The sequence below is a fragment of the Poecilia formosa genome, unplaced genomic scaffold (genome assembly GCF_000485575.1).
Source record: "Poecilia formosa unplaced genomic scaffold, Poecilia_formosa-5.1.2 Scaffold281, whole genome shotgun sequence".
NCBI classification, from domain to species: Eukaryota; Metazoa; Chordata; class Actinopteri; order Cyprinodontiformes; family Poeciliidae; genus Poecilia; species Poecilia formosa.
In genome coordinates this window covers 506,458-534,347 of record NW_006800220.1, presented here as the reverse complement: position 1 = coordinate 534,347, position 27,890 = coordinate 506,458, and the positions used below count along the sequence as shown (strand labels likewise).

The 27,890-nt window shown below is 41.3% G+C and overlaps 1 protein-coding gene and 1 long non-coding RNA gene across 2 annotated transcripts; one reads left to right on the top strand and one right to left on the bottom strand.

The window, feature by feature from the left end:
* Positions 1 to 1,628: 1,628 nt before the first annotated feature.
* On the top strand, positions 1,629 to 15,928 carry LOC107838583 (uncharacterized). The gene is made up of 3 exons (XR_001664671.1): positions 1,629 to 2,930; positions 5,629 to 5,634; positions 15,917 to 15,928. It is a non-coding gene; the product is annotated as an uncharacterized LOC107838583 (long non-coding RNA).
* LOC103151421 (ubiquitin carboxyl-terminal hydrolase 31-like) lies at positions 3,042 to 27,790 on the bottom strand. The gene is made up of 16 exons (XM_016681438.1): positions 26,269 to 27,790; positions 22,535 to 22,672; positions 22,367 to 22,455; positions 21,406 to 21,498; positions 20,831 to 20,966; positions 20,488 to 20,650; positions 19,042 to 19,222; positions 18,845 to 18,956; positions 18,680 to 18,774; positions 17,368 to 17,445; positions 10,176 to 10,305; positions 8,891 to 9,010; positions 7,318 to 7,543; positions 7,081 to 7,239; positions 5,661 to 5,813; positions 3,042 to 5,564 (listed from the first exon to the last, which is right to left on the bottom strand). Exons 1-16 carry the CDS (start codon positions 26,809 to 26,811, stop codon positions 4,081 to 4,083), a joined length of 3,900 nt encoding a protein of 1,299 aa, XP_016536924.1. The 5' UTR covers positions 26,812 to 27,790; the 3' UTR covers positions 3,042 to 4,080.
* Between the last annotated feature and the right edge of the window lie 100 nt (positions 27,791 to 27,890).

Below are 27,890 nucleotides of genomic sequence, written 5' to 3'. Positions count from 1 at the left end.
AGTTCACTCTAAAAAATGTGGCAGATTATTAAACCTGACATAATCAAAAGTGACTTCTTGCTGGCAGTTCTACTGACGGGTACAAATTCAAGTCGGTAAAAAACATCACCAACAAAAAGTTGGGAACAGAATAACTACAATTGCAAAGTTTTGAAATGACCAGCATTGAAAAGGATTCAAAGTTTTTGTGACAGACATAAGCCTATAATAATGTCTACTGCATGTAGCCACAACGTTAGCACCCTGCAGCCGCCAGGCACTCAGGATAACCGTCCTGATTTAGTCCCCAAAATCAATTTGAAGCCGTTTTTCATCTCCCTGTTTGGTCAGCTGAAATAAACCCTCCTTAACTTTATAAAAATTCAATTCCAGACTTTTACCTGCTGAAGAAAAGCTAAGCAAATATTGTCAAGATACCAGTGTCTATGTGTAGAAGTGGGGTTTTGTGGTGTTGCTATGAGCAGTCAGTGTCTTAAATATAGCAGGAAGTTCTCTGATCAAGCTGGATTTTACAAAATAAAAGTTAAAAGAGGTTCCATGTGACAGCCAGTCTCATCTCAAGAGTTTTTTTGAGACTGGAGTTGTTTGAAAATGACTGAATCTGTTTCGAGCAGAAAGTTGAATAAATTACCAGCTTGATTCTCCAAACAGAATCCTTCCTACCTTCCTAAACCAACTCAGATCTCAAAACCTTTCACTGACATTTAACTGAACACTGCATTGTTGCCCCTGATGCTGATTGGCTGTTTATCCAAGAGCAGAACGCCGCCTGTGGTTCTGCGGTTGTGCTCAAACTGTCTCCACTATGTATGTTAATGCATATTAAGCTACATTTGCTGTTCAAATTATTAAAAAAGGCAGTTGTAAATGTTTTTAGAGGGAGTCTCACATATTTGTGGATTTTAGCTATTTGCTGTGCTTAAACATTTCTCATAATGAACCACAAACCGACACAGTCTTTCACATAAATACTTGTAGACCTTTAACCATTTAATCTAAAGTACAGTTTGCATGAACTGTTATTAAAATCCAGAGGTAGGAGATCCTTCAAGGTGGCTGAATATCCTGTGAAAACCAATTTGCAAGGATTTATTAGCATTTTTTAAGATATGAATTTCCTCTGAAAGTTTAGTTTTTCTTTGTTCTGTTTCTCACATTTTAGGACATAATTTGGGTCAGAAAATAATACTTAGGGAATTCATGTAGCTGTAAAATTTAGGGTTTAGGACTTAGCGTGAACTGCTAGGCAGGTCACTAGCTTAACAGGTAGCTAGCTTGATTGTTTACTGCTAAAAATGTTTAACAACTAGCATGCAGGTTCTTGACATGAACCAAGTGGGCAGTTGCCCAGGGCTGCATTGGAAAGAGGGGTGCATGAGCAACGGATAAAACAAAATTAAACAAGTTTTCTAATGCTTTATTCCCCTACAATAATGGACAATTGTGTATGTTAAACTAAGTTAACAAAATTGTTACTTTAACAGAACTCCACTTGAAAAAAACACCATGAATGTTTTGAAAAACGGTATATATACTTTTTTTCTTACCTTCTTTCTTCAAAAAAAATAAGGTATATATATATATATATATATATATATATATATATATATATATATATATATATATATATAATGTTTACTCAGGCTTTTTCCAAGGAAACATTCATGATGTTTTTGTTTAAACTTTTGAAATATGCAGACAGTAAATGTTAACAAACATAAAGTTACTAAAAATGTATGTTAAGATACCCATCTTTTATTTTTCTGACCCAAATGGTCAAATGGTTGATTTAGTAAAAAAAAAAAATTAGAACTATGCTATAAATATTGCACACCAATTTTTTACCCTCAGACAAAAGCTGAAGGCAGCTTGGTTAAGTGCTTGTCTTAAGTATTCCCGGCCTGTCGAAGTCGATCAGGTTAAATAAAAAAGCTCCAAACTGTTCGCGGCAAACCCCAAACTATGAAACATGAAAGCAGACAGTAGAGCCGGCTGCATGTTTTTGTTGCTCAACTCATGTTGAAGGCAGTAAAAGAAAAAAGTGCAGCAGTGAGGGACAAAATGTGACACAAATGAATACAGTAGAGAGGAGATTCATTTGCATGTGAGCCGATTTACTTTGAGAGGGCGAATGAGCAATACTTATCATTCATACAAAACGTGTTTTACTTTGAAGGAATGTGCAAACAAAGCTTTAATAGAGGATGCCTTCACATGCTCTCTGAGAACTCTACATTTACAAAGTAAAATACACATCCAGGAGTAGCACTTCTACATACTCAGTGAATCTGCTTGCATAGTTGGGTGCATGCATAAGCAATATATCATGCAACAACTGCCATACACTTGGAGAACTATGAACTCTTCTCTGCCTCTGTTAACATGGTGGTGCTGAGCTACTCTCAAGCTAAAAATGTGCACAAGCTGTGATGAAGACAGGATGTGCTGACTAAAACACACCACAGCGCTCGCTCTATGTACAGTTATGGCGTCCAGCAGAGACATCCCGGCTGTCTTTGGATGTGTTGTTCTGTCGCGTGAGATGGTGTTGATTTTTTGTTGTTGTTCTTCACATTAACCCTGTGTTGATCTGAGAGGAATGTTCGGAGATGTCTGGCAGTTTGAAGAGGCGGATGCTCATGACAATCATGGGCATCTCAGGTCAGTTTCAGCAGCCAGCAGAGGTGGCAACAGATGACATGGCTGAGCGGAAACGGGTAGAGCTGGGCGATGGATACATTCATCAGATTTTAGGTTTTTAGAAGACTTCATTTTTGGAAAATCAGTTTTTTTCTCCCCACCAATCCCTTCCTTGGGAATCCATAGTTAAGAGTAATGTTAGCGGCCATTTTGTTTGACGACTTCTATTTATTTGAACTTTGAATTCAGGTCAAGTCTACGACGAAATATAATGGTCAGGCTAAGATTTAGTTTTTCTTTTTTCATTACCAGGATAAAGTCATAATATTACAATATTGTAATTTTATGAGAACTCCAACACAAGAATAAGCTTTTTTCCTTCTTTAACAACTTTTTTCCTCATTTTTAAGATGTTTTTCTAGCAAAATTGCTTCTTTATACTGTTAATATTATGACTGTGCATTTGTAATTAAACAAAAATTCCTGCATATTCTCATAATTAAGCAAAACTTCTCATAGCCTGGCTCTAATTTGCCGTCATACAACCCATAGAAGGGACGACTGAAATAAAAGCCACTTTATGAAAATGTTTTCTGTCTTTTAAAGTGAGAAAAGAATGTATTAAAATTGTATCTGGAATGAAAAATTTGGGGTATTTTTAAGCTGTATCGCCTGTAAACGAAGCATTAAGAGCCGCTGCAAACCCAGCTTTCTGATTGGTCAACGTCGGTGACGCCTCTTAGCCTCTCAACGATTTTTGGCTGGACGGGAAAATAAAATGTAGATTAAAGGCTGCTGCAGAGTTTCTACACCAAAGAGCATATGTAAACAGTAGATCAGGTTACATAGGCTTAGATGTGTTTTTTTTTTACTTAAAATTACAGGTTCAGTGCTTAGTATCAATGTATTCAATTACAAATTTCTGCAAGTTAAACGGTTTTGGGTAAATATTTCTACTGATTATCTGAGGCACTGATGTTTGTTGTTGACGTATGGCTCTCGGTACTGAAGGAGAGCAGTACAAAGTGATTTCAGAAAATTATTCACTGCATCAGCATGTTGAGAATCTCCATAAACCTCCTTTGGTGGCGAACATATCTCAGTTGTGTCTGCTTTCCATTGTGTGCAAAGTCACTTTTCACTTTCAGCTCCGACTGAGACGTTCCTCTCCCAGCAGTGCTACAGACAGAACAAGGCAATCATTTCCATACATGTCCATGCGTATTTACAATACACTATAATATTATTTAAAATCAATGCAATCCATACAAAGTGCTTTAGTTTAAAATCCATTCCTAAATAAATTTTCAGGTACGCGTCCTCTACAGCAGCTGGTATTCAGTGAGCGCCGAAAGGTTTTAAAAGATGTTTGTCGGAGGGCAAGGAAAGGAAAACTCCTCAAAGCTGCACCAGAAAGACTCTTATCAGACTTTTAAAGAATCACTTGGACCTCTGGCTAGTTTGTGAGGAATTGATTGGGATCTTCCTGGACTGCAGTGTCTTTTTAGCCGGTTCTTTCTTCGCTGGGTCCTTCGTGGCAGCTAGAGACGGGGTTTGTGCTTCGGGGAGCTTGGATTTTGCAGAGGGCAGCAGAGAGTTTTTAGCTGCACCGGATACTTTAGAGGATTCCTTATCTTTGGCTGAACTGTGCAGTTCTGAACCCGCATTCTGAACTTTCTTGCTCGCCGCACGCTGGGTTGTGTCCCCGCCACTTTCTTCTGGGATTGCTTTTGCATCCGATTTCCCGCTCTCGCCTGGTTTGCGGTTCTCCTTGGGCCTCAGAGCGGTTTTGAAGAAGGACAGACCTTTGTCCTCTGTCTTGCTGGTCCCTCTGGGTCCCCTTGATGACGGAGCTGAACTGGTGGAGGAAACCCCAACGCTTGAGGATCGGAGACTGGTCATAGAGGAGCTGCTGCTGGAGCTCCGGCCCGCTGGCCTCTCCTCCACAGCTCTACCTGACCTGCCTTCAACTCGACTCGCCGCAGTCAGCCTGGAGGAAGCCCCCCCATGGCTGACCTTCCGATCCGACACGGCGCTCGCCCGCGAAGACTCCCGACTAGCGCTCCTGTCTGCTGCTCTAGTCCTTTCCCCAGCTGAGTTTTTCTCGCTCCCCTCTCTGTTTGACGCCCTCTTCTGGGGCTGTGAGGTCTGCGGAGAGCCGCTCTTCCTCTGCTGCGCGTCAGGATGTAATGACTCTGTGGTTTGGGAAGATGTTTTCTTGGAAGGCGTCGCTGTTCTTGAGGAACCTCCCTTGCTTGATTTAGGCGGCACAGAGCTTTTGTCCTTGGTGTTCGAGGCGGATGCTGCACTCTTGGACTGCGTTCGAGACGGCGACTTGTCGATGGCTGGAGACGCAGGGGAAAGGGAGCTGGAGGACGTTGAGGAAGTGGGAGGCCGTTTCCTGGGACTTCTTTCACCGTCCAGCCCAGTCTTGCCTGAGGTCCTTTTGATGCCAACACTTTCTGCACTCCCGTTTCTTTGCTTCACATCCTTTGGGGCTATTCCATGTCGAGGACTGACCTGCCCCGTGTTGTTGTTTTCCCCTGTTGGGTTCAAGCTCCTCTGCTCTGCCTGTACCACAGACTTGAAGCGCCCCTGCTCTATTAGCCTCTTAGTTCCCACATTGGTGTCCAATGCAGCGAGGGCCGACTTCCCTCCTGGCATTTTCTCTGGCTTAGGTGAACTGGTGAAACTCGGGCATGTCTGCTGGATATCAACCACCTCTCCGATCCGCTCCAGAGTCGGAGAGGAATGGGACTCCAGGGAGAAGCGTGAGGGAGAGTTGGAGCGGAGCTGGAGCTTGGCTGAGTGAGACCAGGATGGCTTTGTGCCATTTTCACTCAGAACTAGAGGGCTGGCAATAGACGATCGTGACGAGAACGTTTGCCTCTGCATGCCTCTGACGGCTGGTCGGGTTGAAAGGCCTGCATGGTGAAAACACAACCATCAAATTTTGGTTTATAGAGACACAATGCTCAGAAGCAACAGAGGTGTGTCCAGAGAAAGACTGGGCTCCTCACCGTCGTCCTCGCTCCGTTCCCCGGCGAACTCGGCAGACTCGGACAGAGACGCCAGAGAGGTGCGTCTTGAGGAACCAGACGAGGCCTGGCTGGGAGGACGGCTTCCCATCAGCCGACTGATCCAGTGCTCACACAGAGAAGAGCTGGTGGAACCTGAAGGTCAAAGCAGAGGGCGAATAAAACCAAATAACAAAAAAGTGACATGTAAAATCTGGATTTTCTTCGAATTTTCAAAAGTTTCCATTAACCATAAAATTGCACAAATTGAAATTACGAGAATAAATTAGCTCAATGGAAACATGACGGTTTTGAAAACACTTTTTTGGCGTATCAAATTAGATGTATTTCGCAAAACTGCAATGGAAACTTTTTCTTTTTTTGCGTCATACTGGTCATGTGATCAACAACCGGCTGTTACTACTGCTAAAAACCACAAAGACGACAACAGGAAGTTCTTAAAAGGATGATGGTTTGTTTTGTTTGCAAATAGCAATTATTTATAATAATTTCTCCAATCAATTACTGGCGGATAAAAACAATTGGCACGTTCTACAAGTTTTTCATTTAACCACTTAAGAATTTTTATGCAACATTACAAGTGCATGAAAAGCAAATTAAGTAATTAAATTACTTTTTAAAATAAGAAAATATTTTATTGCCTAAAATGCAATAACAATTTAGAGAACACTTGATCAATTGTAGCTAAAAAAACATCTTATGTTAAAAGTTGAGCAATTTCTGCTTGTACCATACAGTGCAGAGATAACCGTTATTATTTGGATTAATCACTTAATAACTGTTGCCCTGTGACAGACTGGTGACCCGTCCAGGGTGACCCGCCTCTCGCCCAGAACGTTAGCTGGAGAGGCAGCAGCACCTCCCGACCCCACAGAGGGACAAGGGTGCTAGAGGACGGATGGATGGATGGACAGATGGATGGATGGATGGACGGATGGATGGATTGATTTAATAATTGGGTAGCAAAATATAATTTTTTTTACAGAATTTGAACTGGTTGATACTAAAATTCTGCCACTTTGAGGAGTTTTGAGTAGGACATATTTAAAGACAATGTTGTTTTTATCTTTAATGCAGAAGTGTTTTATTTTTTAAACAACTTTGGTTTAATTACTGCTCTGACTGTGTTGTTGTTTTAGCAAAAGTCCTTTTTCATGAGTCTCCATGCTCCAGTTTCAACAATTACCTCTTGGCTAAATTAGTTTATTTCAGTAATCGATTGATCACGATTCAGCCCTAAAAACAGCTGACTTAGTTGTGCTTCCACGTGTTTTTGTCAGGATTTTGTATGCAGTTGCATTGACATAGCTGTGCAGCAGAGCCTGTTTCATTCAGTCAGTTCGGTATTTATATCAGAAAGTCTCAGCCTCGCCTGATGGAACGAGATCCTAGTACAGGTTACCTCCAACTGAGCTGTTGGCAGACCAGGACGGGATGGTAGCTCGTCTTTGATAAAACAGGATGTAACCCGTCTGTTTGCACACATCGTCTTCAGAAATGGGATGAACGTCGCTGTCGTCGAAGCAATACCACTGGCCGTCGATGGAGTTCTTACAGTAAGCTGCAAGTCACAAAGGAGGAAAATGTTTTAGACAAAATGGAGTCACCGGAGCCATTGCTGCGACCCGGCCACGCCTACCTGTGTAGTGCCCCCCCTGCATGGTGCCGTGATGGTTGCACACGGCGTACAGGTCGTACAGGTAGTCCTCGGGGTCCCGGCCCATGCCGTAGGGCCGTCTCCATGGCGACCAGTGGGACGGGAGACTCCAGCTGCTCTGGCTCCTCTTCACCATGTGCGGTGCCATGTCCATGCCTGTGAGAGGGAACTTCACCATGTTCTGCATCTTCACGCGCCGATCCCCGTCCTGACAGACACAAACATGAACAATATTTTTAAACAATTAACTGTGTTGAATGCAAGTCAGCACCGGGTTCATATATTCATTGATTCCGATGTGTTAGTCGGACGTCCTGAAAGATCTGAGCGACATATTTGGAGTTTCCTTGACTCTCGTTAGGATGCAGGGACAGCAGATTTAGTCCTGGTCCTTGCAGGTTATTCTCTCCTATGCTGCCTGTAAGAACATCTTTTTGTGATGGATCAGAGATGAACCTCCTTCCACGACATCTTGGACAAACTCGTCCTTTGGAATAATTCACCTGCCTCTGCAAAGGGCCAATTTTCACGTATTTGGATCCTTATTTCCGTTTCACAAATTCTACTGTTGCATCCATACTAAACAGCATTGTGATAGATGACCCATGAATGTATGTATATGTACATATTTGTGTTGCACCCTGTCTTAACTGTGTATATCTATGTTGGGCTGAGCCTTTGTCTGTTCTGATATTAATATCTGTATCGGTCCTGATGTTGATCTACACCGGCTCCCTGCAGCTCCGAGAACAAACTTTAAAGTACTGATGTTAGTTTATAAATCACTGAACGGCTTACTGATCTACTGTTGTATCCAGAACCGGAACCAAACAGGGAGAAGCAGCATTCAGCTTCTATGCATCTCAAATCTGGAACAAACTTCCAGAAAACTGCAAAACAGTCGAAACACTGAGTTCTTTTAACTCTGTACTAAAATCCCAGCTGGTTAGTTACTGCTGAGACATTATTAATGGAACATTAATCAACATTTTGACATGTTATGACAAAACCTGAAAAAATGTAGTTCCAATTGTTTTGTTTTTTTTTATGATGTAAATACCATGTTGAAATGTGCTATACAAATAAACTTGATTTGTTGATCTATTTAATCTAATTCTGTGCTTTTTGCTCTGATTCAACGTCATGCTTTATTATTATTTTATTATTATTCAGAATTCCTAACTATACTTTCTGAACCATTTGAAAGAAAATTTGTCAGTTTATTTTTTGTCTTACATTTTTGACTACGTGAGTCAACTTAGTTTTTGTCAGTTTCTTTATTATTTCTTTTCCATTGGCTGTTCTACCCCTAATTGAACTGACTGAACAAATTAAAGTTGTTTTGACATGTTTCACCAAGCTTCTGAAGCTGTTGGTGTAAAGGGTGCTGTACTGGCGAAGAAATGGCAAATAAATATGCAATTCAGCACATTTACGCCTGTGTTTAAAAAAGAAACATTACTGCTTTCATGTATCGGATTGGCATCAGCTGGTACTAAATCTCAGATATTGGTACTGGAAGGGAAATCAATCTGTCATCCAGAGATGTGTGTACCTGTCTGAAGCGCTTGAGGTGAAGGATGAGGATGTCTGGCAGCGTCCACAGACTCAGCTTGATGCTGCCCTGCTGCAGCTGCTTGCAGTGTGGACATCTCCACGCATCATCCGGGGCGAGCTGGAGGTCAGGAAAATATTTAGGAAATATCTCACATGAACACAAAAAGACTCGGATAAACTTCAGTTGATTTGGAGTAAAGCTCCCTGTTAGCATTGAATTGTTTTTACAGCACCTGTTTAAATCCCATTCGTTCAAGTCTGGACTGGCTAAAAGTCCATGATAGTGCATTAGTTTATTATGCAAAATTATCTCTCTGAAACCTTCCAGACCTCTCAGGTCTTCTGATTCTGGTTCTGGTTCTGCTCTGCATCCAGAACCAGAACCAAACATGGAGAAGCAGCTTTCAGCTTCTATGTAGAGCTTTCTATGTTTTCTGGAACAAACTTCCAGAAAACTGAAAAAAGCCGAAACACTGTGTTCCTTAAATCTAGTCTAAAAACCCACCTGGTCAGAGTTGCTTTTGAACCAAAATAAATTATGTGTAAATGATGGAATTTGGAAAAATTTAGTGTTTCTTTGTGTTCTTAGGATGTGAAGCACTTTGAAATGTCTTGTTATTGAAATGTGTTTTACAGATAAACTTGATTGATTTTCTAAATATTTTAAAACCATCAAACATTTTCCTTCAATCATGTTTTTGGTTTGGTCTGTTTTGACAAAACGGTAAATGTGAAGACTCATTTTAATCCAGTCTTCCTTAATTTCTCTCACTGATTGCTTGATTGATTAAAATATCCTTAAGAATTGTGTGGGGGTGTGTGTGTGTGTGAGAGAACCAGGTTTTTATTTCTTCGTGGGGATCTCTTTCTGTTTGCGGTACGGGGTTTTGGGGACCATTGCTCATTGTGGGGACATTTCCTTGGGCCCCATGAGGGGAAATGCTGTTAATGGGTTTGTCTCCACAAGATATGAAAACATGACTGTATGTGTGTGTGTGTGTGTGTGTGTGTGTGTCCTGTGATGGGCAGGAGAACCGTCCATGATGAATGATGGGTTACATTCCCATTCAACACTAATTTGTAATTAAAAAAAAAATTCCTTTTTCTTCCATTTTCCCAAATGTCTCCTACTTTGTGCTGCTTTTTTACATAAAATCCCAATAAACACGTCTAAAGCAACGTGACAAAACGTGGAAAAGTTCAATGGCTAAGAATAGTTTTGAGAGGCGCTGTCTGTACTCATCGGTTCCGGCCCGGCGGTGAACCGGGTCGGCCCGGCCTACCTGCTCCTCTTTGGTGTACAGCTGTAAGCACTGGGCCAGCGAACAGGTCTGCGGCTGCAGATGCTGCTCCTTCACCTGACGCACGCTCTCCGCATCCGGGATGTACTCGTCCTCCGTCCTCTTGAACAGACTGCGGGCGTGGCACAGCAGAGTCACACAGGAGGCGTGGCGCCTCACACACACACACACACACACACACACACACATCTGCTCGCTGCTTAATGAGGAGTGTGTTTGGCACTTACTAGTCTTTTGTCTCCTTGTCCCATTCGACAACAATCTTGACATGAGGTGGACCTCCTGGGCCGCAGGACTTGAAAGCCCTGTTGGAAAATAGTTTTCATGTTAATACTGTATCCTCCCCTGCTAAAAAAAAAATAAATACATTCATGTTTTATTACAGAAGTAGAAAAGCGTTTAACTGCCAGAGTGGGGAAATAAATACTGGAGCAGCATCTCGTTAAAATGTTAACGAGATGCTGCTCCTGTATTTATTTCCCCACTCTGGCAGTAAAATGCTTCCGTACAGTAGCTTTAACTCATGCTCAGAAATGGAGGGAAATTTCATTTTTTCTTTCTAAAAGCAGTGAAAATCACACAATTTTCACCACTTGCTGCCTAAATCCACTTGCAATCATTGACTTTTTATTTCTGCTACGTTGGTTTGCTTTCTTTATGGACTTTATTCTGCTGCTGACACATCTGAGGCGAATAAAATGATTATTTTATTCTATTCACAATTAGAGATTGTTAATTTGAACTTTATAAATACATCTTGTATAAATTTAAGTAGTAAGAAAATAACCTAATTTAGACTGGAGATTAATGTGCCCACTAGATGGCAGCATAGTCCAAGCTTCATATGCATTAATTGGTGGGATAAACACGTTTTCTAGGTTATATTCAGGGTAGAAGTGTGTTTGTTGTTGTTTTGTTTTTGTTAGTTTTTTTCGTTTACAAGGGATTAAGAAATTGTTTTTTGGAGGGAAATCTGTGGATGACATCTCAAACAATTCCTATAAAACACACAGAAGGTTTATTTTTGAAAGTATCTACAGATGTTTATATAGTAATTTATTATGTACGGGTTTCTGTGACATACAAATATAAAGTTATAGATCCATTTCTGTTATCCAGTCTCCAAGAAGGGGGAAAAACATATAACACATGAAAATAGCTGTGTATTTAAATGTATTATACCCCAGGGAACCAACGTAATTAAAAATGACAGAACAGAATTAAAAGTTTTGTTTTTCAAGTGGTTTTTGAATTTCCAGTGCTGTGTAACATTTCTCTCTCCATCCTTTGTTTTATTTCCATCCAGGAAGTCAGATTTGACTGATTTTAATCTTTTGTGGTCGTTTCGATCAACAGTTATTTCCTGTTTCACTGAAAGTTTTGCTGCTTTTAATTTGTGTTTATTCTTTTACTTTTTGTGTTTTAAATCAAATCCATGCACCATAAAGGTTAAAATCAGTGGATCCTGTCTTAATCTTTTCTCAGCTATGAACTATTTAATCCACTACTGCCCCCCTGTGGTGGTGGATGGTATTACCTCTCCACAGAGGGATGGCAGAGCGGCTGCTCCTCCTGAGGCAGTAGGTATGTGATTCCCACCACTCCCACCACACGCAACGTGAAGGGCCCCACCTGCAGGAAGTCAAAGGAACTGCAACATTAAAGCAGCACAAACAAACATTTCATATTTAAAGGGATTTACCTGAACGATGGCGCCGGGACGCAAAAGATGCCGCATCTTCTCCAGAATCTCTGTCTGCAGCGTGTCCCACGTCACTGTGCGCTCCAAGTAGAGGATAAAGGGATTCCCAAACCTGCAGGCATCATGAGAACAACGAGGTTTAGAAAGCTTGGAGCTTATTGGCTGAAGCTTTGACCCAGAGGTGACGGGTGCAGGACCTGCGCCCCTGCTGTCCGGCGCAGGCCCGGTTGCACACCAGCAGCACGATCTTCTCCGCCTGGCCGCTGTTCTTGTTGGGGCTCTGAGGCGGCGTGCTGGGCTCTGGGATCTGGCCCGAGATCCTGTTGTTGTCCGTCCCGTACTTCAGGTTGTTCTGATTGAGGTTTGCATGTGGGCTCCCTGAAAGCAGCACACAACAATCTGCACTGTAAAAAATATTTCCCCCAACAGCTCCATCTCTAATTTCTCCTTTTTCTTTTCACATTTCATTACAGAAAAGCTTCCAATTTAAAGGTTTATTATTTGGGGGGTCATGAGGCTTCTGATTTGACATTTTTGGTATGTTTTTAAACACTTTAGCATAAAAGTAGGTATAAAACAATGCTTTTCAGCTAGGATTGAGCAAAAAACTGATCACTACGTTAAAAGTTAAGCATTTTAAGCAAAAATAACAGTTTGTTCATGGCAGTGGCATCATCAGCTCATCGCTGCTGTACTCAAATTTATATTTAAAATACTATAAAATATAGATGTGCATTATTTTTGTATATATACACATATAGACATTTTGCTCTGAATATACATCAGTCTGGGGCTTCAAGGCTGAAGAACATTGCAAAGATCAAAAGTAAATCATATGTCGGAATGGCCTAGTCAAAGTTCAGACCCAATCAGAGCTAATTTGCAAAGAAGCAGAAGCATAAATGTCAATGTCTAGATGTAAAAAGCTGGTAGAGACCTGGGAAGACTTGTGATTATAAGAAGTATTGGCTCTGGAAGAGTAAAAATGTACGCCACACTTTTCAGATTTATGTTAACCTCACATTCCTTCAGAACTACACACCACTTTGTCACATAAAATCCCAAAATGTGATCAAATTCAAGGTTGAAGCGATTAATCGGATTGATCGTGAGTAGTGAAATAATTGTCAACAACTTCAGTCATCGATTAATCGTTAACTGGAGTATTCAGACTGAAAAAGGCCAATTAGCTGCAACAACAACACACAGAGCCGTGATGAAGCCAAACTGTACAAAAAATAATTCTGTATTTAAGATAAAAATAAAAACTTCTTTATATGGAAACATAATCTACCTAAAGCTCTACAAGTGGCAGTTTCAGCTTCACTTGGTTCAAAATCTGAAGTTAAAAAATTGTTTTAAGCACCTTTTATTAATCAATTAATGTAAAAATTAATAAACTGTATTAATGCAGGAAGGGTCAAACTTTTTACACGTTGATGTTAAAATAATGTTGGTTAAATGTAGACAAAAGAAATGTTTATCTTCTTATTTAAAAAAGACACTGAATGTTTTACTTCCATTTTCAAATGTATTTCTAAAGTTGCATAAGGTTAGCTTAAGTGTTTTTTGTCAAATTAATCGATGAATCGTTAGCTGCAGCTTTAGTGTGAATACGTTTTGCATTTGGAGGAATGCACCTGATGTGGTCCCGCCCCGTTTGGACCGGATCTGCTCCGGCCTGAACAGCTCAGGCGTCTCGAAAGCGAAGATGGAGTCGCTCTCCTGAATGATCTCCAGGTCTTCGTCGTCGTCGCAGAAGGAGCGGTGAAAGCCATCGAAGTACATCTCAGTGAGGACGATCTGCCCGGCAACAGGAGACACAAACAGCGTGTGGGCTGAAGAGGCGCAGGCACTAATAACACATCAAACACCACCGGACGTCTAATAATAACATCTAATCCTCATTTCTCTAACGTCACGCTTTCAGCAGCACATATTTCTGAAATCCTCTTATTTTTGGCAGAATAATGGCTGTAAAGTGGCCTGTACCTGTTGGGCGGGGATCTTGGTCTCCTGAGCCACAGCTTGCCGCAGCCTGGACACGGTGCCCGACAGCGGCACGGCCACCCCGACCCGCATGCAGTGAGAACACTTCCCTTGGTACACCACCGTCACGTACAGAGGCCTGCAGGACACGGCAGACGATTGGAGTCATAAACTGATGCTTCGTCTGAATGTAGCTTTTCCCTGCCCTGAATTTTACGGAAGAAAATTTATTTTACAGAAAAGGATTCAGCCTACTGAAGAAAAATAGATTTCTATTTAGAAAAACAAGACAAAAACTCTGGCTTTTATAGAGAAAAAAAGGATTGACATTAATTTTAGAATTTTGACTTAAATCTTAAAATCAGGACTTTTATTAGGGGAAAAAACTTTAATCTCCAAATTCAAAATTGTTTCTTTTTGACATCTGACTATTTTAGAAAAAAAATCTGACTTTATTCTTAGAGATTAAAATATCAGGGGTTTAGTGGCCCTCCTCCTCTTCCGTAGAACTGGGTTCAGGATCAGAACCGGCCTGGTTCTGTCTCGATCCAGGTCCAGCTGCAGCGTTTCCTTACCGGGTGTGAGGTACTGGGATTGGCAGTGAGATGCAGAGGAAAGGATCGAACGTGTTGCTCTGTTTCTGGCAGTGAGGACAAGTCAGCGAAGACCTGAAGGGTCACACAGGAGAACCAGAACAGATCCGGTCAGCTTCACCGGAACCGTCACAATTAGCCAAAGTTTTTTACAAATAAATATGTTTACACCTTTTGTCCCCTCTGTATCTGAAAAATAGCATTAATAACCCATTTCACCACCATATTTTCCATTTTATCTTGTAAATAATTTCTATCAAACAAATGGTTTAGTTATCTTATTGAAGTTGTTGGCGTCCCAATCTGGCAGTTCACCAGCTGCTCATCATGTTTTTGTGTCAAAAAAATGTTAAGTTGACGGGAAATTTTGGAAAGAAAACATCAACAACAAATCAAATACAGAAGTGGACTAAATAAAACATGTTTTCCTGTAGGCTGTGTACGTAAAACGTAGAAATCATTAAAGATGCAAAAAAAGAACGATTCTTAGCCTGGTGGGGGACAAGTAAACCTGGTGGCCCGCCAGGCTAATGATGCTGCCGGGGAAATCCTTAGTAATATGCTGGAGATTTAGTTGTTTTTTTTATATCTTCCTGTGAGCAGAGCGATGTTTAACCCTCATCAGCTGAAAGATGCCACCAACGACACATTTTTACAGAACTCTGAAACACTTTGCGCGAGCTGAAAACTTCAAACCGTTTCTGAAAGGGGAGACGTTGCACAGCCGATGTTGGGTTGTTATGTTTTTCTTCGGTTTACTCTGATGAAACACTCGTTTAATAGACGGTAAATTGCTAAACTTCCTGGATATTGAAACAGGCAAATTTACTCACAAGACATTTAAAGAACATCGTACAATTCAAATAAGCAAAAATATCCTGGTGGAGATTTGAAACTTGGGGCATAAAGGTTTAATAAACAGTAAGAAGTGAGGATTTCACCTGTATTGAGCCTGAAACAGTTCCTGAACAAAAGATCCAGGCGCTGGCAGCGGAGATCCTTCAGGAACCGCTTCTTCCTCTACTGGAGGCTGACACAGCGCAGAACACGTTAACCCTAATTCCTCTGCTGATTCTGCAGCATCACATGCAGCCTGAAAGCGCGCTCACCTTCCGGGGGGGTCTGCTGTCCGGGTGGATGATCTGGTTGAGGTCTTCGTGGACTCGGTCCAGCAGCCAGAGGAGGAACTCCTGCGCGTCGTGTTGGGAGTTCCCTCTGAACTGCAGGGCACTCTTCGACACGACGTTCTGCAGGCGGCAGGAAGAGAAACAACCCGGCGTTTACACAGGCTGGTTTCCTGCTCTGCGACCCGCTGGGCTCCTTTGACATTGTGCCATCATAAAATATTCAGCGAGTCTGACCGGGGCGGCAATCAGCACGACCTCAAAGGTCAGCAGAGCTCCAGAAAAACCTTTTAATGAAACGACAACGAACTGAAGCTTCACACTGCAAAAACACAAAACCTTACCACGCATTTCTGCTCTACCTGAGTTAGAACAAAACTGACGTACTGGTAACATTTAAACAAAATACAGGAGGGAGTTTTAGGTCAATAACTCAATGATAATAAAAAAAAAAACGAGCTACACCCACAGACAAATTAACTCACAACAAAAAAGACACCCCCCCTATGAGGAAAAGAAGAAGATAAAAAAAAAAAAAAAAAAGAAAAAAAATAAGCCGCCGGAGCAACTACTACAAAAAAAAAAACAAAAAAAAGAATTAACGCAAAAAAACAACCCACCATGTCTGAAGAATAATTTGTAAGTTAGTTTTGTCGGTAACACTTTAGCTGATTGTTGTGTCATTCAAATTAATGCAAGTTTTAATGCAGCTTTGCAGTTAATGTGCCTTTAGTTATCGAATAATGCCAAGATGACACTTCTAATGGACTTTTAATTCAACTTTCAGTTCAACTTTGCATTAAAAGTTTCAGTCATAAACATTTATGAAGACTCCGTCATGTTCATGACAGAGTCATGTCAGTCTCATGCAGAGCATAATGTTACCGCTTTGTCTTATTTCAAGTGTCCTAAGATATTTTAATTAGAAACTAAACAACAGTCTGGTCACCTCTACTCTTTTTTCTTTCTTGCCAATCAAATGTCAAATATTGGAGAAGCAAACACTGAATGTGTTTGTAAAGCTCTTCTCTGCATGAACCTATTTACTTTTGAGGTAAAAACAAATAACTGAGAGCCTCAGCAGGAGAGGACAGGTTTACTTCTGTGGCTCCTCCACTGAACCTGGCGCTGAGGAAAAGGTCTGCAAAGAAAAAAAATATATAACTTAAACCTCAATTTCAGATGAGGATTCATGAGAATTAGCCGTAGCGTTAAATGTAATAGTGACTTTATGGGATCTAGTGCCAGTTCCACTGGCAGATTTTAACACATTTTATAACACAGCATTCCCATGTTATGAGTAGAATAATGTGCCAGTCAAACTAGAACTGGGTTGCTAGGTAACGGGCTGGGCTTGGCTAGGGTTGCTAGGTAACAGGCTAGGCTTGGCTAGGGTTGCTAGGTAACGGGCTGGGCTTGGCTAGGGTTGCTAGGTAACAGGCTGGGCTTGGCTAGGGTTGCTAGGTAACGGGCTGGGCTTGGCTAGGGTTGCTAGGTAACAGGCTTGGCTTGGCTAGGGTTGCTAGGTAACGGGCTTGGCTTGGCTAGGGTTGCTAGGTAACAGCGCCAGCGGAACTAGAACTAATTAATATTAAGGAATTGTTGACTTAAAAGAAGCTCATATTTCTCGTGGAAAAGTTATTTGTTAAGTTAGTTCGTCTTATTTCAAGTGTACAAAGTTTTTGCACTAGAAATTAGTTAAAAACACTTGGAAAAATGTTGTGGTTTTGCGTTGCTACTGGNTGAGGAGTGTGTTTGGCACTTACTAGTCTTTTGTCTCCTTGTCCCATTCGACAACAATCTTGACATGAGGTGGACCTCCTGGGCCGCAGGACTTGAAAGCCCTGTTGGAAAATAGTTTTCATGTTAATACTGTATCCTCCCCTGCTAAAAAAAAAATAAATACATTCATGTTTTATTACAGAAGTAGAAAAGCGTTTAACTGCCAGAGTGGGGAAATAAATACTGGAGCAGCATCTCGTTAAAATGTTAACGAGATGCTGCTCTTGTATTTATTTCCCCACTCTGGCAGTAAAATGCTTCCGTACAGTAGCTTTAACTCATGCTAAAAAATGGAGGGAAATTTCATTTTTTCTTTCTAAAAGCAGTGAAAATCACACAATTTTCACCACTTGCTGCCTAAATCCACTTGCAATCATTGACTTTTTATTTCTGCTACGTTGGTTTGCTTTCTTTATGGACTTTATTCTGCTGCTGACACATCTGAGGCGAATAAAATGATTATTTTATTCTATTCACAATTAGAGATTGTTAATTTGAACTTTATAAATACATCTTGTATAAATTTAAGTAGTAAGAAAATAACCTAATTTAGACTGGAGATTAATGTGCCCACTAGATGGCAGCATAGTCCAAGCTTCATATGCATTAATTGGTGGGATAAACACGTTTTCTAGGTTATATTCAGGGTAGAAGTGTGTTTGTTGTTGTTTTGTTTTTGTTAGTTTTTTTCGTTTACAAGGGATTAAGAAATTGTTTTTTGGAGGGAAATCTGTGGATGACATCTCAAACAATTCCTATAAAACACACAAAAGGTTTATTTTTGAAAGTATCTACAGATGTTTATATAGTAATTTATTATGTACGGGTTTCTGTGACATACAAATATAAAGTTATAGATCCATTTCTGTTATCCAGTCTCCAAGAAGGGGGAAAAACATATAACACATGAAAATAGCTGTGTATTTGTAAATGTATTATACCCCAGGGAACCAACGTAATTAAAAATGACAGAACAGAATTAAAAGTTTTGTTTTTCAAGTGGTTTTTGAATTTCCAGTGCTGTGTAACGTTTCTCTCTCCATCCTTTGTTTTATTTCCATCCAGGAAGTCAGATTTGACTGATTTTAATCTTTTGTGGTCGTTTCGATCAACAGTTATTTCCTGTTTCACTGAAAGTTTTGCTCCTTTTAATTTGTGTTTATTCTTTTACTTTTTGTGTTTTAAATCTAATCCATGCACCATAAAGGTTAAAATCAGTGGATCCTGTCTTAATCTTTTCTCAGCTATGAACTATTTAATCCACTACTGCCCCCCTGTGGTGGTGGATGGTATTACCTCTCCACAGAGGGATGGCAGAGCGGCTGCTCCTCCTGAGGCAGTAGGTATGTGATTCCCACCACTCCCACCACACGCAACGTGAAGGGCCCCACCTGCAGGAAGTCAAAGGAACTGCAACATTAAAGCAGCACAAACAAACATTTCATATTTAAAGGGATTTACCTGAACGATGGCGCCGGGACGCAAAAGATGCCGCATCTTCTCCAGAATCTCTGTCTGCAGTGTGTCCCACGTCACTGTGCGCTCCAAGTAGAGGATAAAGGGATTCCCAAACCTGCAGGCATCATGAGAACAACGAGGTTTAGAAAGCTTGGAGCTTATTGGCTGAAGCTTTGACCCAGAGGTGACGGGTGCAGGACCTGCGCCCCTGCTGTCCGGCGCAGGCCCGGTTGCACACCAGCAGCACGATCTTCTCCGCCTGGCCGCTGTTCTTGTTGGGGCTCTGAGGCGGCGTGCTGGGCTCTGGGATCTGGCCCGAGATCCTGTTGTTGTCCGTCCCGTACTTCAGGTTGTTCTGATTGAGGTTTGCATGTGGGCTCCCTGAAAGCAGCACACGACAATCTGCACTGTAAAAAATATTTCCCCCAACAGCTCCATCTCTAATTTCTCCTTTTTCTTTTCACATTTCATTACAGAAAAGCTTCCAATTTAAAGGTTTATTATTTGGGGGGTCATGAGGCTTCTGATTTGACATTTTTGGTATGTTTTTAAACACTTTAGCATAAAAGTAGGTATAAAACAATGCTTTTCAGCTAGGATTGAGCAAAAAACTGATCACTACGTTAAAAGTTAAGCATTTTAAGCAAAAATAACAGTTTGTTCATGGCAGTGGCATCATCAGCTCATCGCTGCTGTACTCAAATTTATATTTAAAATACTATAAAATATAGATGTGCATTATTTTTGTATATATACACATATAGACATTTTGCTCTGAATATACATCAGTCTGGGGCTTCAAGGCTGAAGAACATTGCAAAGATCAAAAGTAAATCATATGTCGGAATGGCCTAGTCAAAGTTCAGACCCAATCAGAGCTAATTTGCAAAGAAGCAGAAGCATAAATGTCAATGTCTAGATGTAAAAAGCTGGTAGAGACCTGGGAAGACTTGTGATTATAAGAAGTATTGGCTCTGGAAGAGTAAAAATGTACGCCACACTTTTCAGATTTATGTTAACCTCACATTCCTTCAGAACTACACACCACTTTGTCACATAAAATCCCAAAATGTGATCAAATTCAAGGTTGAAGCGATTAATCGGATTGATCGTGAGTAGTGAAATAATTGTCAACAACTTCAGTCATCGATTAATCGTTAACTGGAGTATTCAGACTGAAAAAGGCCAATTAGCTGCAACAACAACACACAGAGCCGTGATGAAGCCAAACTGTACAAAAAATAATTCTGTATTTAAGATAAAAATAAAAACTTCTTTATATGGAAACATAATCTACCTAAAGCTCTACAAGTGGCAGTTTCAGCTTCACTTGGTTCAAAATCTGAAGTAAAAAAAAATTAGTTTTAAGCACCTTTTATTAATCAATTAATGTAAAAATTAATAAACTGTATTAATGCAGGAAGGGTCAAACTTTTTACACGTTGATGTTAAAATAATGTTGGTCAAATGTAGACAAAAGAAATGTTTATCTTCTTATTTAAAAAAGACACTGAATGTTTTACTTCCTTTTTCAAATGTATTTCTAAAGTTGCATAAGGTTAGCTTAAGTGTTTTTTGTCAAATTAATCGATGAATCGTTAGCTGCAGCTTTAGTGTGAATACGTTTTGCATTTGGAGGAATGCACCTGATGTGGTCCCGCCCCGTTTGGACCGGATCTGCTCCGGCCTGAACAGCTCAGGCGTCTCGAAAGCGAAGATGGAGTCGCTCTCCTGAATGATCTCCAGGTCTTCGTCGTCGTCGCAGAAGGAGCGGTGAAAGCCATCGAAGTACATCTCAGTGAGGACGATCTGCCCGGCAACAGGAGACACAAACAGCGTGTGGGCTGAAGAGGCGCAGGCACTAATAACACATCAAACACCACCGGACGTCTAATAATAACATCTAATCCTCATTTCTCTAACGTCACGCTTTCAGCAGCACATATTTCTGAAATCCTCTTATTTTTGGCAGAATAAAGTGGCCTGTACCTGTTGGGCGGGGATCTTGGTCTCCTGAGCCACAGCTTGCCGCAGTCTGGACACGGTGCCCGACAGCGGCACGGCCACCCCGACCCGCATGCAGTGAGAACACTTCCCTTGGTACACCACCGTCACGTACAGAGGCCTGCAGGACACGGCAGACGACTGGAGTCATAAGCTGATGCTTCGTCTGAATGTAGCTTTTCCCTGCCCTGAATTTTACGGAAGAAAATTTATTTTACAGAAAAGGATTCAGCCTACTGAAGAAAAATAGATTTCTATTTAGAAAAACAAGACAAAAACTCTGGCTTTTATAGAGAAAAAAAGGATTGACATTAATTTTAGAATTTTGACTTAAATCTTAAAATCAAGATTTTTATTAGGGGGAAAAAAGACTTTAATCTCCAAATTCAAAATTGTTTCTTTTTGACATCTGACTATTTTAGAAAAAAAATCTGACTTTATTCTTAGAGATTAAAATATCAGGGGTTTAGTGGCCCTCCTCCTCTTCCGTAGAACTGGGTTCAGGATCAGAACCGGCCTGGTTCTGTCTCGATCCAGGTCCAGCTGCAGCGTTTCCTTACCGGGTGTGAGGTACTGGGATTGGCAGTGAGATGCAGAGGAAAGGATCAAACGTGTTGCTCTGTTTCTGGCAGTGAGGACAAGTCAGCGAAGACCTGAAGAGTCACACAGGAGAACCAGAACAGATCCGGTCAGCTTCACCGGAACCGTCACAATTAGCTGAAGTTTTTTACAAATAAATATGTTTACACCTTTTGTCCCCTCTGTATCTGAAAAATAGCATTAATAACCCATTTCACCACCATATTTTCCATTTTATCTTGTAAATAATTTCTATCAAACAAATGGTTTAGTTATCTTATTGAAGTTGTTGGCGTCCCAATCTGGCAGTTCACCAGCTGCTCATCATGTTTTTGTGTCAAAAAAATGTTAAGTTGACGGGAAATTTTGGAAAGAAAACATCAACAACAAATAAAATACAGAAGTGGACTAAATAAAACATGTTTTCCTGTGGGCTGTGTTCGTAAAACGTAGAAATCATTAAAGATGCAAAAAAAGAACAATTCTTAGCCTGGTGGGGGACAAGTAAACCTGGTGGCCCGCCAGGCTAATAATGCTGCCAGGGAAATTCTTAGTAATATGCTGGAGATTTAGTTTTTTTTTTTTTATATCTTCCTTTGAGCAGAGCGATGTTTAACCCTCATCAGCTGAAAGATGTCACCAACGATACATTTTTACAGAACTCTGAAACACTTTGCGCGAGCTGAAAAATTCAAACCGTTTCTGAAAGGGGAGACGTTGCACAGCCGATGTTGGGTTGTTATGGTTTTCTTCGGTTTACTCTGATGAAACACTCGTTTAATAGACGGTAAATTGCTAAACTTCCTGGATATTGAAACAAGCAAATTTACTCACAAGACATTTAAAGAACATCGTACAATTAAAATAAGCAAAAATATCCTGGTGGAGATTTGAAACTTGGGGCATAAAGGTTTAATAAACAGTAAGAAGTGAGGATTTCACCTGTATTGAGCCTGAAACAGTTCCTGAACAAAAGATCCAGGCGCTGGCAGCGGAGATCCTTCAGGAACCGCTTCTTCCTCTACTGGAGGCTGACACAGCGCAGAACACGTTAACCCTAATTCCTCTGCTGATTCTGCAGCATCACATGCAGCCTGAAAGCGCGCTCACCTTCCGGGGGGGTCTGCTGTCCGGGTGGATGATCTGGTTGAGGTCTTCGTGGACTCGGTCCAGCAGCCAGAGGAGGAACTCCTGCGCGTCGTGTTGGGAGTTCCCTCTGAACTGCAGGGCACTCTTCGACACGACGTTCTGCAGGCGGCAGGAAGAGAAACAACCCGGCGTTTACACAGGCTGGTTTCCTGCTCTGCGACCCGCTGGGCTCCTTTGACATTGTGCCATCATAAAATATTCAGCGAGTCTGACCGGGGCGGCAATCAGCACGACCTCAAAGGTCAGCAGAGCTCCACAAAAACCTTTTAATGAAACGACAACGAACTGAAGCTTCACACTGCAAAAACACAAAACCTTACCACGCATTTCTGCTCTACCTGAGTTAGAACAAAACTGACGTACTGGTAACATTTAAACAAAATACAGGAGGGAGTTTTAGGTCAATAACTCAATGATANTTTGTAAGTTAGTTTTGTCGGTAACACTTTAGCTGATTGTTGTGTCATTCAAATTAATGCAAGTTTTAATGCAGCTTTGCAGTTAATGTGCCTTTAGTTATCGAATAATGCCAAGATGACACTTCTAATGGACTTTTAATTCAACTTTCAGTTCAACTTTGCATTAAAAGTTTCAGTCATAAACATTTATGAAGACTCCGTCATGTTCATGACAGAGTCATGTCAGTCTCATGCAGAGCATAATGTTACCGCTTTGTCTTATTTCAAGTGTCCTAAGATATTTTAATTAGAAACTAAACAACAGTCTGGTCACCTCTACTCTTTTTTCTTTCTTGCCAATCAAATGTCAAATATTGGAGAAGCAAACACTGAATGTGTTTGTAAAGCTCTTCTCTGCATGATCCTTTTAACTTCTGAGGTAAAAACAAATAACTAAGAGCCTCAGCAGGAGAGGGCAGGTTTACTTCTGTGGCTCCTCCACTGAACCTGGCGCTGAGGAAAAGGTCTGCAAAGAAAAAAAATATATAACTTAAACCTCAATTTCAGATGAGGATTCATGAGAATTAGCCGTAGCTTTAAATGTAATAGTGACTTTATGGGATCTAGTGCCAGTTCCACTGGCAGATTTTAACACATTTTATAACACAGCATTCCCATGTTATGAGTAGAATAATGTGCCAGTCAAACTAGAACTGGGTTGCTAGGTAACGGGCTGGGCTTGGCTAGGGTTGCTAGGTAACAGGCTAGGCTTGGCTAGGGTTGCTAGGTAACGGGCTGGGCTTGGCTAGGGTTGCTAGGTAACAGGCTGGGCTTGGCTAGGGTTGCTAGGTAACGGGCTGGGCTTGGCTAGGGTTGCTAGGTAACAGGCTTGGCTTGGCTAGGGTTGCTAGGTAACGGGCTTGGCTTGGCTAGGGTTGCTAGGTAACAGCGCCAGCGGAACTAGAACTAATTAATATTAAGGAATTGTTGACTTAAAAGAAGCTCATATTTCTCGTGGAAAAGTTATTTGTTAAGTTAGTTCGTCTTATTTCAAGTGTACAAAGTTTTTGCACTAGAAATTAGTTAAAAACACTTGGAAAAATGTTGTGGTTTTGCGTTGCTACTGGAACACATCTGAATCCAATGAGTGTTGAAGGACAAACTGACATGAAATAGATGTGATTCAGTCGCTTTCAGAGCTGATATGGATTGAAAAGTTGCAGGACAGTAGAGAACCGGTTCTGGTTTGAGGCGTAACACAAACTTGAAGTACAGAAAATCAAAAATACCAAAAAATGAGAACCTAAAAATACAAATCCTGCTAATCTGACTAAGAATTCAGCCTCATTTTCCATTTGGCTCTACATATTCAGTGCTTCTGCCTTTAACAATAATGATCTATATCCAATCAGGCTGTTTATATCCTGACTGGCAACCAAGGTAGAAAAAAAAGGAAAAAAGGTCCAAAAATAGTCAGACTGTCAAGAGTAAAGCTGATGCTCAATGACCCTTTTCAGTTTAGCTTTTCTTCTGAGCTTTTTTGGGCTTTTGAAAGAAAATAGGCTGCAGGCCTGAAAGGAATATGCCCATGATGAGCAGGCTTTCATGTGTGTGTGAGGCAAAGTTTTCATTTCTGAAATGTGGTTTTAGAGTGAATGTAACGGCGGCTCAGGGACACGGCTGGAGAAAAGACGTGGCCTTTATAAAGCAAATGCATCACTCTTTTAGATTGACTGTTATTGTGTTGTTGGACATGTTTTACCTGCAATAAAGCTGCAAGATTCTGGAAATAACTTTAGTCCTGCAGCTTTTTGGGCTTTTTGGTTTAAAAATGAAGAGGAGAGTTTTAGATTTTTAAGAGAAAAGTATTCAAGTTCTCCAGCTTGAACCCTAAATAAAGACCCAAATAAAACACTATAAAACACTTTAAACCAACTTTAAACGCTGCTGCTCAGAAGAACTCTGTTAATTTGTGTTGCAAAGTAAAATTACTAAAATTGGTGTTTAATAGTTTTTAATTAATTAAAGCGAGATCTAAACAATGGGGTGTCCAAACATGCGGTAGGAGGGCCAATTACGGCTCTTGACATGATTTTGATTTTGACAGGTAAGATTTTTGCCAACAAATTAAAACTTTTTAGGTTCAAAACAAATTATTCCACTTTTATTAACCAGACTTTTAGTGTCACTGCTAGTGGAACCACAAACATTCAATGAATTATAATTTAAAGACAGATTTTGACACGTCTGTTCATGAAACTCATGGGTAAATATGGCAAGAGAGAAGGACACGATTCCAGCTCTTGTTGCACAACTGCAAGATTTTCAACTCCAAATATTTAGGAAACTGAACAGCTTCAGTCCTTCTGTTCATTAAAATATTACGTTTAGTTTGTGTAGGAAAAACAAAATTGAATTAACAAAATTACTTTTGTATTACTATTTTAAAAAGATTACAAAAATTTTGACCCAAGTGGCAAATCATTTGGACACCCATTGTTTAAAACAGTCATAATTTATAAGAGTCAACTGAGTCATTTATTTGTGGCTGTGATTTAGACCTGTTTTATTGTGATCAGGAGACCTGGTCTAAAACTTAGAGCTTAGAATTAAAATTATTTTACTGCAGCTGAAGTTTGCAAAGTTTGAGGATAATGTTCTGTTCACACTAAATGTTTCTGAGCTGAATTCATTCAGATGTTTCATAAAATTCATCATCAGGTCAGAAATTTGGTTCCTGCAATTTGAAACAAGAATTTAAATTATTCTACAGTAAAATAAGTTGTTATAAATTGATATTGTGAGTAAAATAACAGAGAAATGTGGCTCTTTAACTGGGTGAGGACAGTTTTTTTTCTTGCATTTTGTGAAATAATTATTTGGTTTAAGTTGCAGCATTAAGTTAAAACTCACAATTTAAGATTAATGAACTTTAAAACAATGTTCAGACAACTTGTCTCCTGTTGTTAAATCAACTTCATGAACTTTAATTTATGAGTTAAAACCAAAACTATTTTCTTGTTGACTTAATTTGCATTTTCAGGGCAGCAGGTGGACTTTCATTTTCAAGTTAAACCACCATTAAATGTTTTACAGTGCTGTGTTTATGTTCTTATAACAGGAAAATTACCCCAAATCTAAATCTTCTTCTAGGATAATTCTTGGTAATACTTGAAAAGTATTCTGATACTTAAACAAAACTTTGTTTGGAAACTTTTGAGGATATTTTGCTACTATTATCAGAACAACCCTTTTAAAACTTTCTGGAAACGCCCCTGTATCTCCCCCAAAGTTTACCTTGAAGTCCCTGCTGTGCTGCGGTGTGTACTCGAAGGTCCAGAGAGCCCGGACCAGCCCGGACAGCTGCTCCGTCACCTCTCCCGCCTCCTGCGGCTGGCTGCTCCCCTTCTTCTGGACCAGCGGCGCCCCGTTGGGCTTCGCCTTCTCGCTACTGCCGCTGCTCGCCTCTCCCCCCCGGAACTGCTCCAGAGCCAGGTACTCCGCGAACAGCTCCGTGTTGCTCAGGCACTGCAGGATGGCGTTCATGAAGCAGGTGTTACCGTGGTTCTTGAGCCCGGCGACACCGGGCACCTTGTCCCCGAAGGGGAACCCCCCGCAGTCGCTGTCGTCGGACGGGACGGAGCCTCCGGTAGTGCTCGGTATTAAAGCCGCCTCGTCCTTCTCGTCGTCGGCGGCCTGCTCGTCGGTTCCGAAGTGGGAGAGCGTGGACAGGGTCCGGAGGACTCTGTTCATGAAGCTCCCCACGGATCGGACCGAGCTCCTCCGGAACAGCTTCTTGCTGAAGGATTTCTTCTCCTTGCTGCTGACCGCTTTGGACATGATGGCTCTCCTGCTGCTGCGCCTTAGTTGCAGAAAGGTTTCCCCGCTGGTCGCTCACATCTGCTCTCCATCACTTTGTTCTGGACGAGGCCCGGGCATATTTCACAGAAACATAAAGGCCCCGCAGTTCTGGAGAACCCGATGAGACCCGAATCAGCCCACTGGCAGCAGCGGCGCGTCGGATCGCATAAACAGCCAACAGTCGGGGTATTTGGTGTTAAAGCCGGGGCTGAAAGCAGCCGTCAGCATCTCCAGCTGGTAAACAAGCACCTGTGCCATTGTTGAGGCACAACATCGGACCGCTGGAGTTCCTGTCGGACATAAACATCTACAGCAGCCTCAATTAGAGAGCCGAGCGGAATGCCTCATCATTTATTAACCCGCAGCTCCACCCTGTTAAAGGTGGACTATTTCCTCCGGATTCAGGTCCATTATGTGTGTTTTTCTTTTTTAAAATTATGGTTTAGGAAACATTTACCCTAAATTACCTCCACAGCGCTCCAATCACAGGCGCTCTGCCAAACTAGGGAAGCCCCGGACCGGAGCGACACAGCCCGCCGCTCCCTGGCGACTGACCGCGGAGAGGCATCGCTTCCCGGGCCAGGAGTGGAGATTATCGGCCTTGTCCCCATCCGAAAGTTGTCCCCCCTCTTTCCGTCCGTCTAGTGTTGGTCTTCGGTTGAATGCGCCTTATTTCCGCCTCCGGATGGGCTCCATTGCGAGGCCGCTGCTCCCCGTCTCCATCATCAGTTTGTAGGCAGAGATACTGCGGGCGGGCAGGGCGGTAACGGCTGACGTCAGGCCCAAACACTGGTCCATGTTGGAGGAGAGCAGGTCCAGCAGCATGTGATGCTGATGATGCTCCATCCTCCCGGACAGAGCCGAGCAGCAGCCAGATGCTTCCAGAGGGAGAACATCCGAACATCTGGACCCGCTCAGCAGAACATCCGGGATAAACACGAAGCATCTTTTACTCATTTTATTATAAAGGCCACCGCGATCACAAAGCAGTATAATGTATGATCATTATAAGAAGATATTTATAATTGTAAGAATGATAATTTGTAATTATTGAACCG